Source organism: Mus caroli, unplaced genomic scaffold (assembly GCF_978045245.1).
Source record: "Mus caroli unplaced genomic scaffold, Mus_caroli_1 scaffold_18, whole genome shotgun sequence".
Taxonomy (NCBI): domain Eukaryota; kingdom Metazoa; phylum Chordata; class Mammalia; order Rodentia; family Muridae; genus Mus; species Mus caroli.
Window position 1 is genome coordinate 10,383,114 of NW_028227273.1, and position 13,154 is coordinate 10,396,267.

A 13,154-nucleotide genomic window follows, 5' to 3' on the forward strand; every position below is an offset into this window, starting at 1 on the left:
AATGAAAGCATAAGCCTAGGCAGAGACTACAGAATGTCCATAGCAGCATTTTTCATACTTGTCTAGAAGTAGAAATAAGCCATGTGCACATCAGGAAAAAGTCTGTTAGATCTGTACTGCCATATGAAAGAATGAAGTAGTGAAGTAGTAGCTTTGGTGAACTTTGAAAACATATGACAAGTGATTGTACCCAGTCACTGTTCATTTTATTTATAATATGTCTAGAATCTTTGTTTGTTAGTGTGTTTGTTGTTTCCATTTTGGGTTTTTTGTTTTAATTTGTTTTTGTTTCTTGAACCTGAGCCTCACATAGCCCCGGCTAGCTGCCAGGTTACTGTGTAGCCAGGCTGTTCCTGAGCTCCTGAGCTCCCACCTCAGCTCACCAAAGTTCTAGGGTTGCAAGTACATGTCACCACATTTGGCTAAGAGTAGGAAAATCTATAGGGACAAAAGAAATCAGTGCTTACCTATAGCAGAGCATGGTGGAGCTACCATAGAGGAGTGACTACTACTGTTGCTGCTGCTGGTTAAAGCCTTTTGTTTTAGTTGTGTGTGTGTGTGTGTGTGAGAGAGAGAGAGAGAGACAGACAGAGACAGACAGACAGAGAGACAGAGATAGAGACAGTGTGTGTGTGTGTGTGTGAGAGAGAGAGAGAGAGACAGAGACAGAGAGACAGAGATAGAGACAGAGACAGCAGGCAGTAAGAATGCTTTAGAATAATGTTTATGTTTGCATACAGCTGATGATAGAAAAATTGATCGAGTTTTACACTCTAATTTTTTTTATTACATCTAGAGTGTGTGTGTGTGTAAGTTTGTAACCATGTGGGTGTCAGAGGCCAACTTCAGCAGCTAATTTTCTTCTACTGCATCGGATCTGGGAATCTAACTCAAGTCATCAGGTTTGACTGAAAGCTCCTTTACCCACCGAGCCATTTTACTAATTTGTACACATATGAATTGCACGATTTCCCAATTGTATCTTGATTATACTGTTACTAAATATTATCTTTCGGCCACACAGTCATACTACATTGTCCTGAAGTTTGACACCTGGGTGGAGGGTATGGAGAAGGATTGGTTCAGAGTGCATGTCATCACTAACTCCAGCAATTAGGGACTGCATTCCATTCTTTAAAATTGCCTTAATTACAAGTTGGTAATGGGCTGATATCCCTGAAAAATCTTTGATTCCAAACCTCTGAAACAGTGACTCGGGAGACACACTGGGTGACCTGAGTTGGAATCACCAGCTATCTGTGAAGGGCAAGCCACCTTCTCAGAGCTAACCAGCCAGCCAGCCCCACTGAAGCAGTGAGCCTGAGGTTCAGTGAGAGAGCTTGCTTTCAGAAATAAGGTCGAGAGGGACTGGAGAAGACACCCAGCACTGACCTCTGGCTTCTACTTGTGCAGATGTCCACACAGGTGTAAATGTGTACACACACACACACACACACACACACACACCCTCTAATATAACTTCTAGTTGACCTGAGTATACTCTTTCTCTGTAAATGAATTATAAATGTGTTTTATAACTGAGGCCATTTCAGTTTTCTGCTTGCTTTTTTTAGTTATTAAATGCTTGATGGAAAACCTTGAGGATGAAATATCTCGAGCTGAGAACTCTCTGCTTCAGGCTGCGTCTTCATTTCCAATGTATGGGAGAGTCCACTGTATAACAAGAGCTTTTCAGAGGTTGCCTCTAAAGTAAGACTTCACAGCTATGTCTTGTTTGAGAAATAGACTTAACGCCCTACCTTTAGCTTCTTATTGGAGCGCGTCTTGGGAAAAGAATAGTCCATTGCCTTAAGAAGAATTGAAAATTAGATTTAATTATATACCCATATGCACATGTTTTTAAGTTCGTTATATTTCATACATAACCCAGTTGTGAGCCCCAGACTCTTTCAGGTCCTTCTTTGTGTTACTCTTCCTTGTCAGGTGAGGTTTTGCTTTTAGTGTAAATGTCTGTACTGTGTTTGCTGCAGTGGCCTGCGGCTGGCGAGCGAGTGGAGGCCGGTGCTGGGGAGGCTTCTGCTGCTGTCCTACAGGCTTTCCACTGTGGTGGCCCCTGTCATCCAGAGCTCCTCTCCTGAAGGCCTCATCCCTGTGGACACTGACTCAGGTTAGCAGGCAAGGGCCAGTGCGCGTCTGTCTCCATCTTTCCCTTACTTATTTCTTTGGAGAGATACAGAAACTAAATTCAGGGAAGAATCTTTTTTCATGCTATTTCTCATTTTTTTAGTAATCTTTGTAACTATTAAAAAATGGCCCCCAGCAGGAGAGACTTTTTGCTCAGTGGTGTTGTCACTGGTAAGGTGAACTTGTTCCTGTAAACAAACTCACTCATCTTCCTGTAAGCAGACCTAGTGTAAGCATTGAGTTACCCTAAAGGAAAAAGAGAGAGCCGTGAAATAGCTGGGGGACTTAGTCAGGATAAAGAAGGGATCCACAGAAGTGAGGACAAGAGAGGGCAGAGGAAGAGACCCTTCACCAAGCATTAGCACTGGGCACCATGCTCTTCTAAACTAAATAGGAACTCTTTATATGCCTGTGTTATGAAAGATTGTGTGGCCTTGAGGTTACTTTTTTAGATATTAAAACACAGTTTTATCGTTTAATGTTGGTATCTTATATGGTGAGCTAGGGAAACAGGTTCTGCTGGCCACATGACTAAGCACTGTACACAAGTGTCTAGATAACTATGAAGAAGAGTGATGGCAACCTTTGAGTGGTAGATGTTTGAGCTTTGTTTTGGTCATGTCTTCAGTGTAAACTCTCATATCAAAGAGTGCACACTAATATCATGAAGAGCCTGTGTAAGTAAGTAACTTTCACATTATCCATCTTGTGGGTACAGCTGATTGTCACTGTTAAAAATTACGGCAACTGTGAATTAGTCTGAGGAAATCTGCGCATGATATCGAACTGAGCGTTCATGCACATTTATCTTTTATTCAGCGTCAGCAAGCCGCTTGCAACTCATTCTCAATGAGATTCAGCCACGGGATACTAACGATTACTTCAACCACACCAAAATACTGAAAGAATGTGATAGCTTTGATTTGGGGGACTTGAGTACCAGTGTCTCAAATATTGATAGTTCTGCAGAAATTAAAGGTAAGATACATAAAACTGATAGTGTAATCAGTGGTGTGTGTGTGTATGTGTGTATATGTGTGTGTGTGTATGCTTGTGTGTATGTGTGCACATGTATATGTGTATGTATGTGTATGGTGCTGGGGCCTTGTAAGGCATTCTATGTAGGGTTGTATTGATGAGCCTATACCAGTGTACACCAACTGACCACAAGTATTTCAGTAATGTAAAATGCACACTTTCCTTCCTAAAAAGTGTTTTATTTTAGATTATGTGTATGTGTACACACCTAAGTGCTGATATCTGTGGAGGCTAGGGGTATCAGAATCTTCTGGAGCTAAAGTTACGGGTAGTTGTGAGTTGTCTGATGTGGATGCTTTAACCTCACTTGGGAAAGAGCAGTACACACTTTTAACTGCTAAGCCATCTGTCTTAGGGTTTTACTGTTGTGAACAGACACCATGACCAAGGCAAGTCTCATAAATACAACATTTAATTGGGGCTGGTTTAAAGGTTTAGAGGTTCAGTTCATTATCATCAAAGTGGGAGCATGGCAGTATCCAGGCAGGCATGGCGCAGGCAGAGCTGAGAGTTCTATGTCTTCATCCAAAGGCTGCTAGTGGAAGACTGACTTCCAGGCACCTAGGGGGAGGATCTTAAGCCCACACCCACAGTGACACACCCATTCCAACCAGGTCACACCTATTCCAGCAAGGCCACACCTCTAAATGGTGCCACTCCCTGGCCCAAGAATATACAAACCATCACACCGTCTTTCTTTCCAGCCTCACAAAGCAAAGCCCTTTTGATAATGTAAGAAAGTGCAGATTTGCAGAACATTTCTGGAAAACGAAATTTTTTTCTTCTTAATTTGGGTTTTGGAATGAATTTATAAGAGCCTTATAATAAAATGGTGTGCCTTACTTCAACACAGCTGCTGCTATAACACATAGCTTTTGAGCATAAGACCCTTTACCAGTCCCTCTGATGGAAGAGCAGGGACACATGGTGATAGATTCGGGCAGCATCACCACCTCCCTGTCTCACTGCTCACTGGCATCTGCTGGACAATGCTTGAAGTGAGCATCCTTTTAAAGGAAACCTGACTTCTGAGCGGAGCGTGTGCTTCTGTGCTACAGCAAGTATAACCGTGCTTTTGGGCTACTTTATTGGGTTCTTCTATCTGCCATCCTTCTCCCCAGTCCCTTCTATCCCCAGCACTGGTAGAAGAAAGAAGCCTAGACGGGGGAGGGGTATAGATCTTTTTAGACTACTTTCTGATGATTAGGGGCATTGAGTTTCTAGGGGCAAGTCCAGTCTTTGTAATCAGGATATGTGCAACCAGCGACCCAGCAACCAGCAAAATAGCAGTGCTGGGCAGCAGCAGCGGCAGCGGGAGCCGCCACCCCTCTCAGGACTCTGGCATTTATGTACCCTCTAAAGAGTCCCCAGAATTCCAAATATAAACTAGCTTCAGCTGGCAGAATCCCACGCCCCAGCCAGAGCAGGAGATAAATCCCAGTCAGCTGCTGTGGACAGTCTGAAGCAGCCCCATAGCCCACAACATAAAGCCAAAACATAGTACAACTGGGTTTTTAGAGAAACCAAAATTCTCACGAAACCAAGTCTCTAGAATTCCAGTCTGCACAGCTACTGAAAAAATTTATCGCTAGAAGTGATTTCTTAATGATTTATCCTGTGGCTATGTTTTCCACTAGGTGGAGTTATTATCTAGCAAAAAAATTCTCTTTGCAATTGTATTTTTTAAATTACAAAAAATATGTTTTCAGTGTAACAGTGAAATATGAATTTAAAATAAAGTCATGTCCATTTCCTCCCCAGTTCTACCCACCCCACCCCTTTTGTGTATAAGCCGTTCTGTGCATGCTGTGTATTTGTAAGTGCATTTATTCTTTTAGCTTAGAAACTTTTCTTATAAAAGCAAGTAAGATAGAAGAAACTCTGGTTAACGTCCGTTTTCATCTTCATGGAACTTTGTAAATATCAGTGCTAAAATACACCTCAAACCAGATAAGATGATAGGTAGGAATACATTTAGTTTATTTGCCATGTTTATAAAATATATTTTGAAATATAATTGGTATTTTCTGTGTTTAATTTTAAGAGTTCTGTGTTGAAGCTAAAGACATAGCTCAGCAGTTAGGAGCACTGGCTGTTGTTTAGAAGGACCTGAGTTCAGTTCCAGCACCCGCACACTAGCTCACTGGAACCGCCTATAACTAGTTCCAGGGGCCTAGTGCCTGCCCTCGGCCTCTGAGCAATAGGCACACAAGCAAGTAAGGCTTGCTTTTAAATGAGCATAGGAAGGAAGGGAGGGAGGGAGGGAGGGAGGAAGGGAGGAAGGAAGATTAACTGATTAAAAGTTGTATCTCAGGCTCTGGAGAAACAGCTAAGTTAAGAGCAATTGCTCTCCTAAGGATCTGGGTTAGGTCTCCATCCAGCACCCATGTCAAGTGGCTCACAACGACCAGCTCCAGCAGCATTCTCATACATGTGGTATACACCCTCACCTACACTAAATAAAGTAAGTAAAATAAAATTGTCAAAAAACCAAGAGAGAAAGGTCCGTCCTCAGCTAGTTCTGGAGGCCCACGCTGTAATGCTGACTGACACCCAGGAGGCTCAGTGAGGAGTGTTGTGAATGAGTTTGAGGTAGCCTGGGCTACATAAGGAGACCCTGGGTCTAAAAAAGCAAAAGCAGGAACAGCAACAAAAGTTTTCTCCATTCCTCAACTGATCAAACAGCCCTTCTCACCAACGTAAACACAAAGTTCTTTCTTTTGTAGCCAGCCGCGTTAGTAATTCTTTATGGGTAGCGAGAGTTGGAAAGCTCGTTCCAGTAACGTTCAAGCAGTAGTCCCAAGTTTGAGGAAGTACTGTTTCTTTTTAATTGTTTTTGAAACAAGTTAAGAAGTCAGCATGCTTCCTGCTCTACAAATGTTAGTGTGTTTTGTTTTGTTTTTCTCTGAATAAACAGAATATACGCAGATTTGTTTGTTTGTTCAAACGATCAGTCTTGGGGAAATTATGCATTGACATGCTTAAAAAGCCTGGCATGTTCAATAGCTTTTGTTTTAATCCTTAAGGTAAAGAAGAAAAAGCGTGTGACGTAACTGCTCAGATGGTCCTCGCGTGCTGCTGGAGGAGCATGAAGGAAGTGGCTTTGCTTCTCGGCACGCTCTGCCAGCTTCTCCCTGTGCAGCCTGGGCCAGAATCTTCTAATGTGTTCCTAACAGTGCAGCAGGTGAGGTTCATCGCTCTACTTCCAGGTGGCATTTGTGGCCAAGGCACAAGCTGCTATTTGTAGACCAGTTTTTAAAAAAAGGTTTGAACCTTAAATATTTTACAGGTGCCAACTGAGAAAGGTTCATGAAGATTTTAGGATAGTAGATGGTGCACTTTATTTTTAAAAAGTGTTATTTTAAGAAATATTTTTGCATCAGTAACTATAGATTTACCTCATTTTTGACTGCAATATTATTTTTTAAATTTCTTTAACATACATAAACTTGGATTTTAGCTGAAAATGTCTATTTTGTAAGACTCCACAGGTCTCTTAAAAATTTCAAAGAAATAAAAAGAAACATTAGCTGATCATGGCTCTCATGTTTCCCACTACTTCAGTAATAAAGTTGTAGTCACTTTAGTGTTTTTGGCTGACTTTCATTTAAGACCACAAAGTTAGCCCAGCATCTGGGACTGTTCAAGGGATCGAGTGCAGTGTTTACAAGAAATTAGCTTACCACAAGCATTTCATTTAGAAATATTTTAGATTTATTAGATTTCTGCTTTTAATTGATTCCTTCTTCCTTTCCATATGGTTTCAACAAATCCACTTCCCACAGTTTCCCAGCAAAGATGTATGTACTTTCATTTTTAACCTTTTCAAAGAAAGATAATCCCCCCATGGGGTATTAGAACATTCAAGGACAAAACAAATATTGTCGTATGCTAATGCTGGTTATCCCACAGTAACCACATGACTCGCACCATGGAGAGAATGCTGATATGTTTATTCTCACACTCTGGCTAACAGCTGGGCCAGGGATGTCGCAAGGCCTTGGAAAAACAGCACAGGGCAAAGGCAAGCAGCACATTGGGGGGTGGGGGTGGGGCGTCTCCTTGGTCTCCTCCATCCCATCAAGCAGGCCTTGCTGTCCCTGCCTTACTGGGAGCCGTTACTCCAGCGCTAATGTGCCAATGCCTGCTTCTGGCCGAGGAATCCAGATTAGCTATTTTACTAGTGTGAATGCCCCGTCTTTTTACAAAGTAAACACAGGCTAAATCCTTTGACTTGTCAACTTCTCTTTTCAAGGACAAATTAAAGGAATGCATTGTGCTTTTGATTATAAATGAGAAAGGCTTGGAAGTTCTCTATGAAAATTATTATGCCTTGACTCCCTCCCCACCACACCCAAAGTTTATATATTATAATGAAATTATGTGGAACAACTATGTTAAAATTGAGAACTAATATAAAGAAAAAAAATTTAAAAGAAACTAAAAATAGCAACTACACAGACTTACAGTCTGAAGAATTCTTCAGTGACTGTGTGCATCAGTGAAGAGACTCCTGCCCACTAACAGAAGCGCCCCCGTCGGATGAGCTGCCTGGTCTTCCACATGTGATGGCCTTTACATGATAACCTCATATGGAGCAGAGAGAAGACATCACAGGCTTGGGGAAGGCTGGGGTATAAGCAATTGCTGAGTGCTGACCCAAACTGTTCTCTGTGAAAAACTTTATTCTCGGTTTTGTTGGCTTTTAAACCAGTGTCTTAGCTTAGGAACATTTAATCCATGAAAATGCTGCCATCCAGAAAGTAATGCCATTTACATTACTATAGGATTTCTGTTTTACTGAACATAAAATTGCTTCTTTAAAAAATGTTTTTTTTTTTTTTAATTTAAATATTTCAGATTTGATTATTTTCTGGGTGTTTGCTTGCATATAGCTATGCATCAGAAGTGTGTGCAGTGCCTGTGGAGGCCAGAAGAGGGCACCAAATCCCCTGAAACTGGAATTCCAGATGGTTGGGAGCCACCATGTGGGGATACTGGGGACTGAGCCCTGGGTCCTCTTAGCAGAGCAGCAAGTGCTCTTGGCAGCTTGTCTAGCTCTTCGTCATATTGACTTTTGAGACACGACCTTGTTATGGAGCCCAGGCTGGCCTAGTGATCGCATATATTTAATTCTTTCAAGAATTAAAAATGGAAATGACAGAGGACATTAGTTTGTATCAGGGTGACTGGCTGTACCTAAGGTAAATCCATACGTTCTTGGTGCTTCCAAGAACATAGTCACTTGGCAAAGCTACCTTTGCTGTACCTGCTGACAAAACCCACCAATCTGAGAGGTCACCACTCAGTTAGGTGAGTGTGAAGCTGGCAGACTTCTCTCTGTAAGGCTAAAGTCAGCCTGAGTCTCCTTCTCACCTCCCCTCTTCCGTTCTGGAGGTAGTGCTCTTGTCCTCACCCAGATCTCCCTGCTTTCCTGACCTCTGTTAAAGGCTCACTACTCAAGGAACACACACCAACGGCTGACAGGAGGCAGGAGGACAAGGTGGGGACTTTGTTGCTATCTGGAGAGGAGAGCTGGTGCTTATTTTTAATTCTGATTTTTTTAATGCTTGGTTCATTGAAGGAACATTGCTGTGATACTCCCCAGCTCCCTTCAGTATGAGGAAATGGATTCATTACCTGGGTTGACAAAGATCCCAAAGCTGATTTCTGGCCTCTGTCCTTCCCCTCATGGGTTCGAGTGGCACAGTGCTCCCTTTGTTCTGAGTGGCTCACCTAGGTTTCTTTAAGTTAATTTTCCCCTTCCCATTACCCACACCAGTTCTCTCAAGGAATGAAAGATAACTTTCTACTGGAGTTTTGAGTACCTGATCCTTCCTATAGAGCATTTCTTGTGAGGCAGTGTGCTCTCCCCAGCTTCTTCAAGAGAAAATTGTTCACCTGGTGGCATGTCTGACTGTCCTCCTGCTCTGTAGTCACACAATGAAAGGTTCTTTTATAGTGTCCTGCGCTGGTGGCAGAGATAAAGCCGCTTTGAGGGCTGTAAGCTGAGACCCTTCACGAGTAAGCAGTGCACACAAGCTTATCTCCTGTTTCCTGACTCCCTGGTGTGTGTCTAGGTTTCTAGCTTGCTGCTCTGCTGACAGACCTGCTGGACATTTTGCTGGCCCTCTTTCCAGTGCAATGCTGATACTGATCTTTAAATAAACTCCTGTGTTGAATATCAGTGTCTTTGTAGATTTCACCTAATATTTCTAAGAGCAGGCTTTTGGGTAAGTTGTCCTCACACCTGCTTGCATCACACTCTGTAGTAGTTGTCCCCACAGAAAGCGTGTGAGGAAGCATTGCCAGCTGGTAGCGCCTTCTGCTTTAGATTCTGCTGATGCTTGGGTGACCAGGGGTCCTCGGTTGGCTTGGTGCATTTCCTCTGCTGGGTCATTATTTAAATTTTTTTTGTGATTGATTACAAGTGGAATTCACTCATTAGTATTCATAAGTCACAAAGGAATTGCCTCTTTTATTTTGTTTATATTAGATTTTAGAAATTATGAGTGTATTGAACTCTGATGAGCAGAAGTGATAACTTTTTTTTTTTTTTAAATATTTTTATTACATAATTTCCTCAATTACATTTCCAATACTATCCCAAAAGTCCCCCATAGCGCCCCCCACTTCCCTACCCACCCATTCCCATTCTTTTGGCCCTGGCATTCCCCTATATTGGGGCATATAAAGTTTGCAAGTCCAATGGGCCTCTCTTTCCATTGATGGCCGACTAGGCCATCTTTCGATACATATGCAGCTAGAGACAAGAGCTCCAGGGTTCCGGTTAGTACATCATGTTGTTCCAACAATAGGGTTGCAGATCCCTTTAGCTCCTTGGGTACTTTCTCTAGCTTCTCCATTGGGAGCCCTGTGATACATCCAATAGCTGACTGTGAACATCCACTCCTGTGTTTGCTAGGCCCCGGCATCGTCTCACAAGAGACAGCTATATTTGGGTCCTTTCAGCAAGATCTTGCTAGTGTATGCAATGGTGTCAGCGTTTAGAAGCTGATTATGGGACGGATCCCTGGATACAGCAGTCTCTAAATGGACCATCCTTTCATCACAGCTACAAACTTTGTCTCTGTAGCTCCTTCCCTGGGTGTTTTGTTCCCAATTCTAAGAAGGTGCACAGTGTCCACACTTTGGTCTTCATTCTTCTTGAGTTTCATGCGTTTAGCAAATTGTATCTTATATCTTGGGTATCCTAAGTTTTGGGCTAATATCCACTTATCAATGAATACATATTGTGTGAGTTCTTTTGTGATTGTGTTACTTCACTCAAGATGATGCCCTCCAGGTCCATCCATTTGGCTAGGAATTTCATAAATTCATTCTTTTTAATAGCTGAGTAGTACTCCATTGTGTAAATGTACCATAATTTCTGTATCCATTCCTCTGTTGAGGGACATCTGGGTTCTTTCCAGCTTCTGGCTATTATAAATAGGGCTGCTATGAACATAGTGGAGCATGTGTCCTTCTTACCGGTTGGGACATCTTCTGGATATATGCCCAGGAGAGGTATTGCTGGATCCTCCGGTAGTACTATGTCCAGTTTTCTGAGGAACCGCCAGACTGATTTCCAGAGTGGTTGTACAAGCTTGCAATCCCACCAACAATGGAGGAGTGTTCCTCTTTCTCCACATCCTCGCCAGCATCTGCTGTCACCTGAATTTTTGATCTTAGCCATTCTGACTGGTGTGAGGTGGAATCTCAGGGTTGTTTTGATTTGCATTTCCCTGATGATTAAGGATGTTGAACATTTTTTCAGGTGCTTCTCTGCCATTCGGTATTCCTCAGGTGAGAATTCTTTGTTCAGTTCTGAGCCCCATTTTTTAATGGGGTTATTTGACTTTCTGGAGTCCACCTTCTTGAGTTCTTTATATATATTGGATATTAGTCCCTTATCTGATTTAGGATAGGTGAAGATCCTTTCCCAATCTGTTGGTGGTTTTTTTGTCTTATTGATGGTGTCTTTAGCCTTGCAGAAGCTTTGTAGTTTCATGAGGTCCCACTTGTCAATTCTCGATCTTACAGCACAAGCCATTACTGTTCTATTCAGGAATTTTTCCCCTGTGCCCATATCTTCAAGGCTTTTCCCCACTTTCTCCTCTATAAGTTTCAGTGTCTCTGGTTTTATGTGAAGTTCCTTGATCCACTTAGACTTGACCTTAGTACAAGGAGATAGGAATGGATCGATTCGCATTCTTCTACATGTTAACAACCAGTTGTGCCAGCACCATTTGTTGAAAATGCTGTCTTTCTTCCACTGGATGTTTTTAGCTCCCTTGTCGAAGATCAAGTGACCATAGGTGTGTGGGTTCATTTCTGGGTCTTCAATTCTATTCCATTGGTCTATTTGTCTGTCACTATACCAGTACCATGCAGTTTTTATCACAATTGCTCTGTAGTAGAGCTTTAGGTCCGGCATGGTGATTCCACCAGAGGTTCTTTTATCCTTGAGAAGAGTTTTTGCTATCCTAGGTTTTTTGTTATTCCAGATGAATTTGCAGATTGCACTTTCTAATTCGTTGAAGAATTGATTTGGAATTTTGATGGGGATTGCATTGAATCTGTAGATTGCTTTTGGCAAGATAGCCATTTTTACAATGTTGATCCTGCCAATCCATGAGCATGGGAGATCTTTCCATCTTCTGAGATCTTCTATAATTTCTTTCTTCAGAGACTTGAAGTTTTTATTATACAGATCTTTCACTTCCTTAGTTAGAGTCACGCCAAGATATTTTATATTATTTGTGACTATTGAGAAGGGTGTTGTTTCCCTAATTTCTTTCTCAGCCTGTTTATTCTTTGTGTAGAGAAAGGCCATTGATTTGTTTGAGTTAATTTTATATCCAGCTACTTCACCGAAGCTGTTTATCAGGCTTAGGAGTTCTCTGGTGGAATTTTTAGGGTCACTTATATATACTATCATATCATCTGCAAAAAGTGATATTTTGACTTCCTCTTTTCCAATTTGTATCCCTTTGATCTCCTTTTGTTGTCGAATTGCTCTGGCTAGGACTTCAAGTACAATGTTGAATAGGTATGGAGAAAGTGGACAGCCTTGTCTAGTCCCTGATTTTAGAGGGATTGCTTCAAGCTTCTCACCATTTACTTTGATGTTGGCTACTGGTTTGCTGTAGATTGCTTTTATCATGTTTAGGTATGGGCCTTGAATTCCTGATCTTTCCAAGACTTTTATCATGAATGGGTGTTGGATCTTGTCAAATGCTTTTTCCGCATCTAAGGAGATGACCATGTGGTTTTTATCTTTGAGTTTGTTTATATACTGGATTACGTTGATGGATTTCCGTATATTGAACCATCCCTGCATCCCTGGGATGAAACCTACTTGGTCAGGATGGATGATTGTTTTGATGTGTTCTTGGATTCGGTTAGCAAGAACTTTATTGAGGATTTTTGCATCAATATTCATAAGGGATATTGGTCTGAAGTTTTCTATCTTTGTTGGGTCTTTTTGTGGTTTAGGTATCAGAGTAATTGTGGCTTCATAGAATGAGTTGGGTAGAGTACCTTCTGTTTCTATTTTGTGGAATAGTTTGTGAAGAACTGGGATTAGATCTTCTTTGAAGGTCTGATAGAACTCTGCACTAAACCCATCTGGTCCTGGGCTTTTTTTAGTTGGGAGACTATTAATGACTGCTTCTATTTCTTTGGGGGATATAGGGCTGTTTAGATCATTAACCTGATCTTGATTCAACTTTGGTACCTGGTATCTGTCTAGGAACTTGTCCATTTCATCCAGGTTCTCCAGTTTTGTTGAGTATAGCCTTTGGTAGAAGGATCTGATGGTGTTTTGGATGTCTTCAGGATCTGTTGTTATGTCTCCTTTTTCATTTCTGATTTTGTTAATTAGGATGCTTTCCCTGTGCCCTCTAGTGAGTCTGGCTAAGGGTTTATCTATCTTGTTGATTTTCTCAAAGAACCAGCTCCTTGATTGG

At 41.7% G+C, this 13,154-nt stretch overlaps 1 protein-coding gene across 2 annotated transcripts in view; it reads left to right on the forward strand.

Moving 5' to 3' along the window:
• Thada (THADA armadillo repeat containing) overlaps positions 1–13,154 on the forward strand; it is a 284,103-nt gene that overhangs the window by 28,169 nt on the left and 242,780 nt on the right. For both annotated transcript variants that reach the window (XM_085833257.1, XM_029471016.2), the window contains 4 exons: positions 1,575–1,710; positions 1,992–2,128; positions 2,965–3,123; positions 6,210–6,367. In XM_085833257.1, coding sequence (XP_085689383.1) covers positions 1,575–1,710; positions 1,992–2,128; positions 2,965–3,123; positions 6,210–6,367 — 590 coding nt within the window. The remainder of the gene's footprint in view (positions 1–1,574; positions 1,711–1,991; positions 2,129–2,964; positions 3,124–6,209; positions 6,368–13,154) is intronic.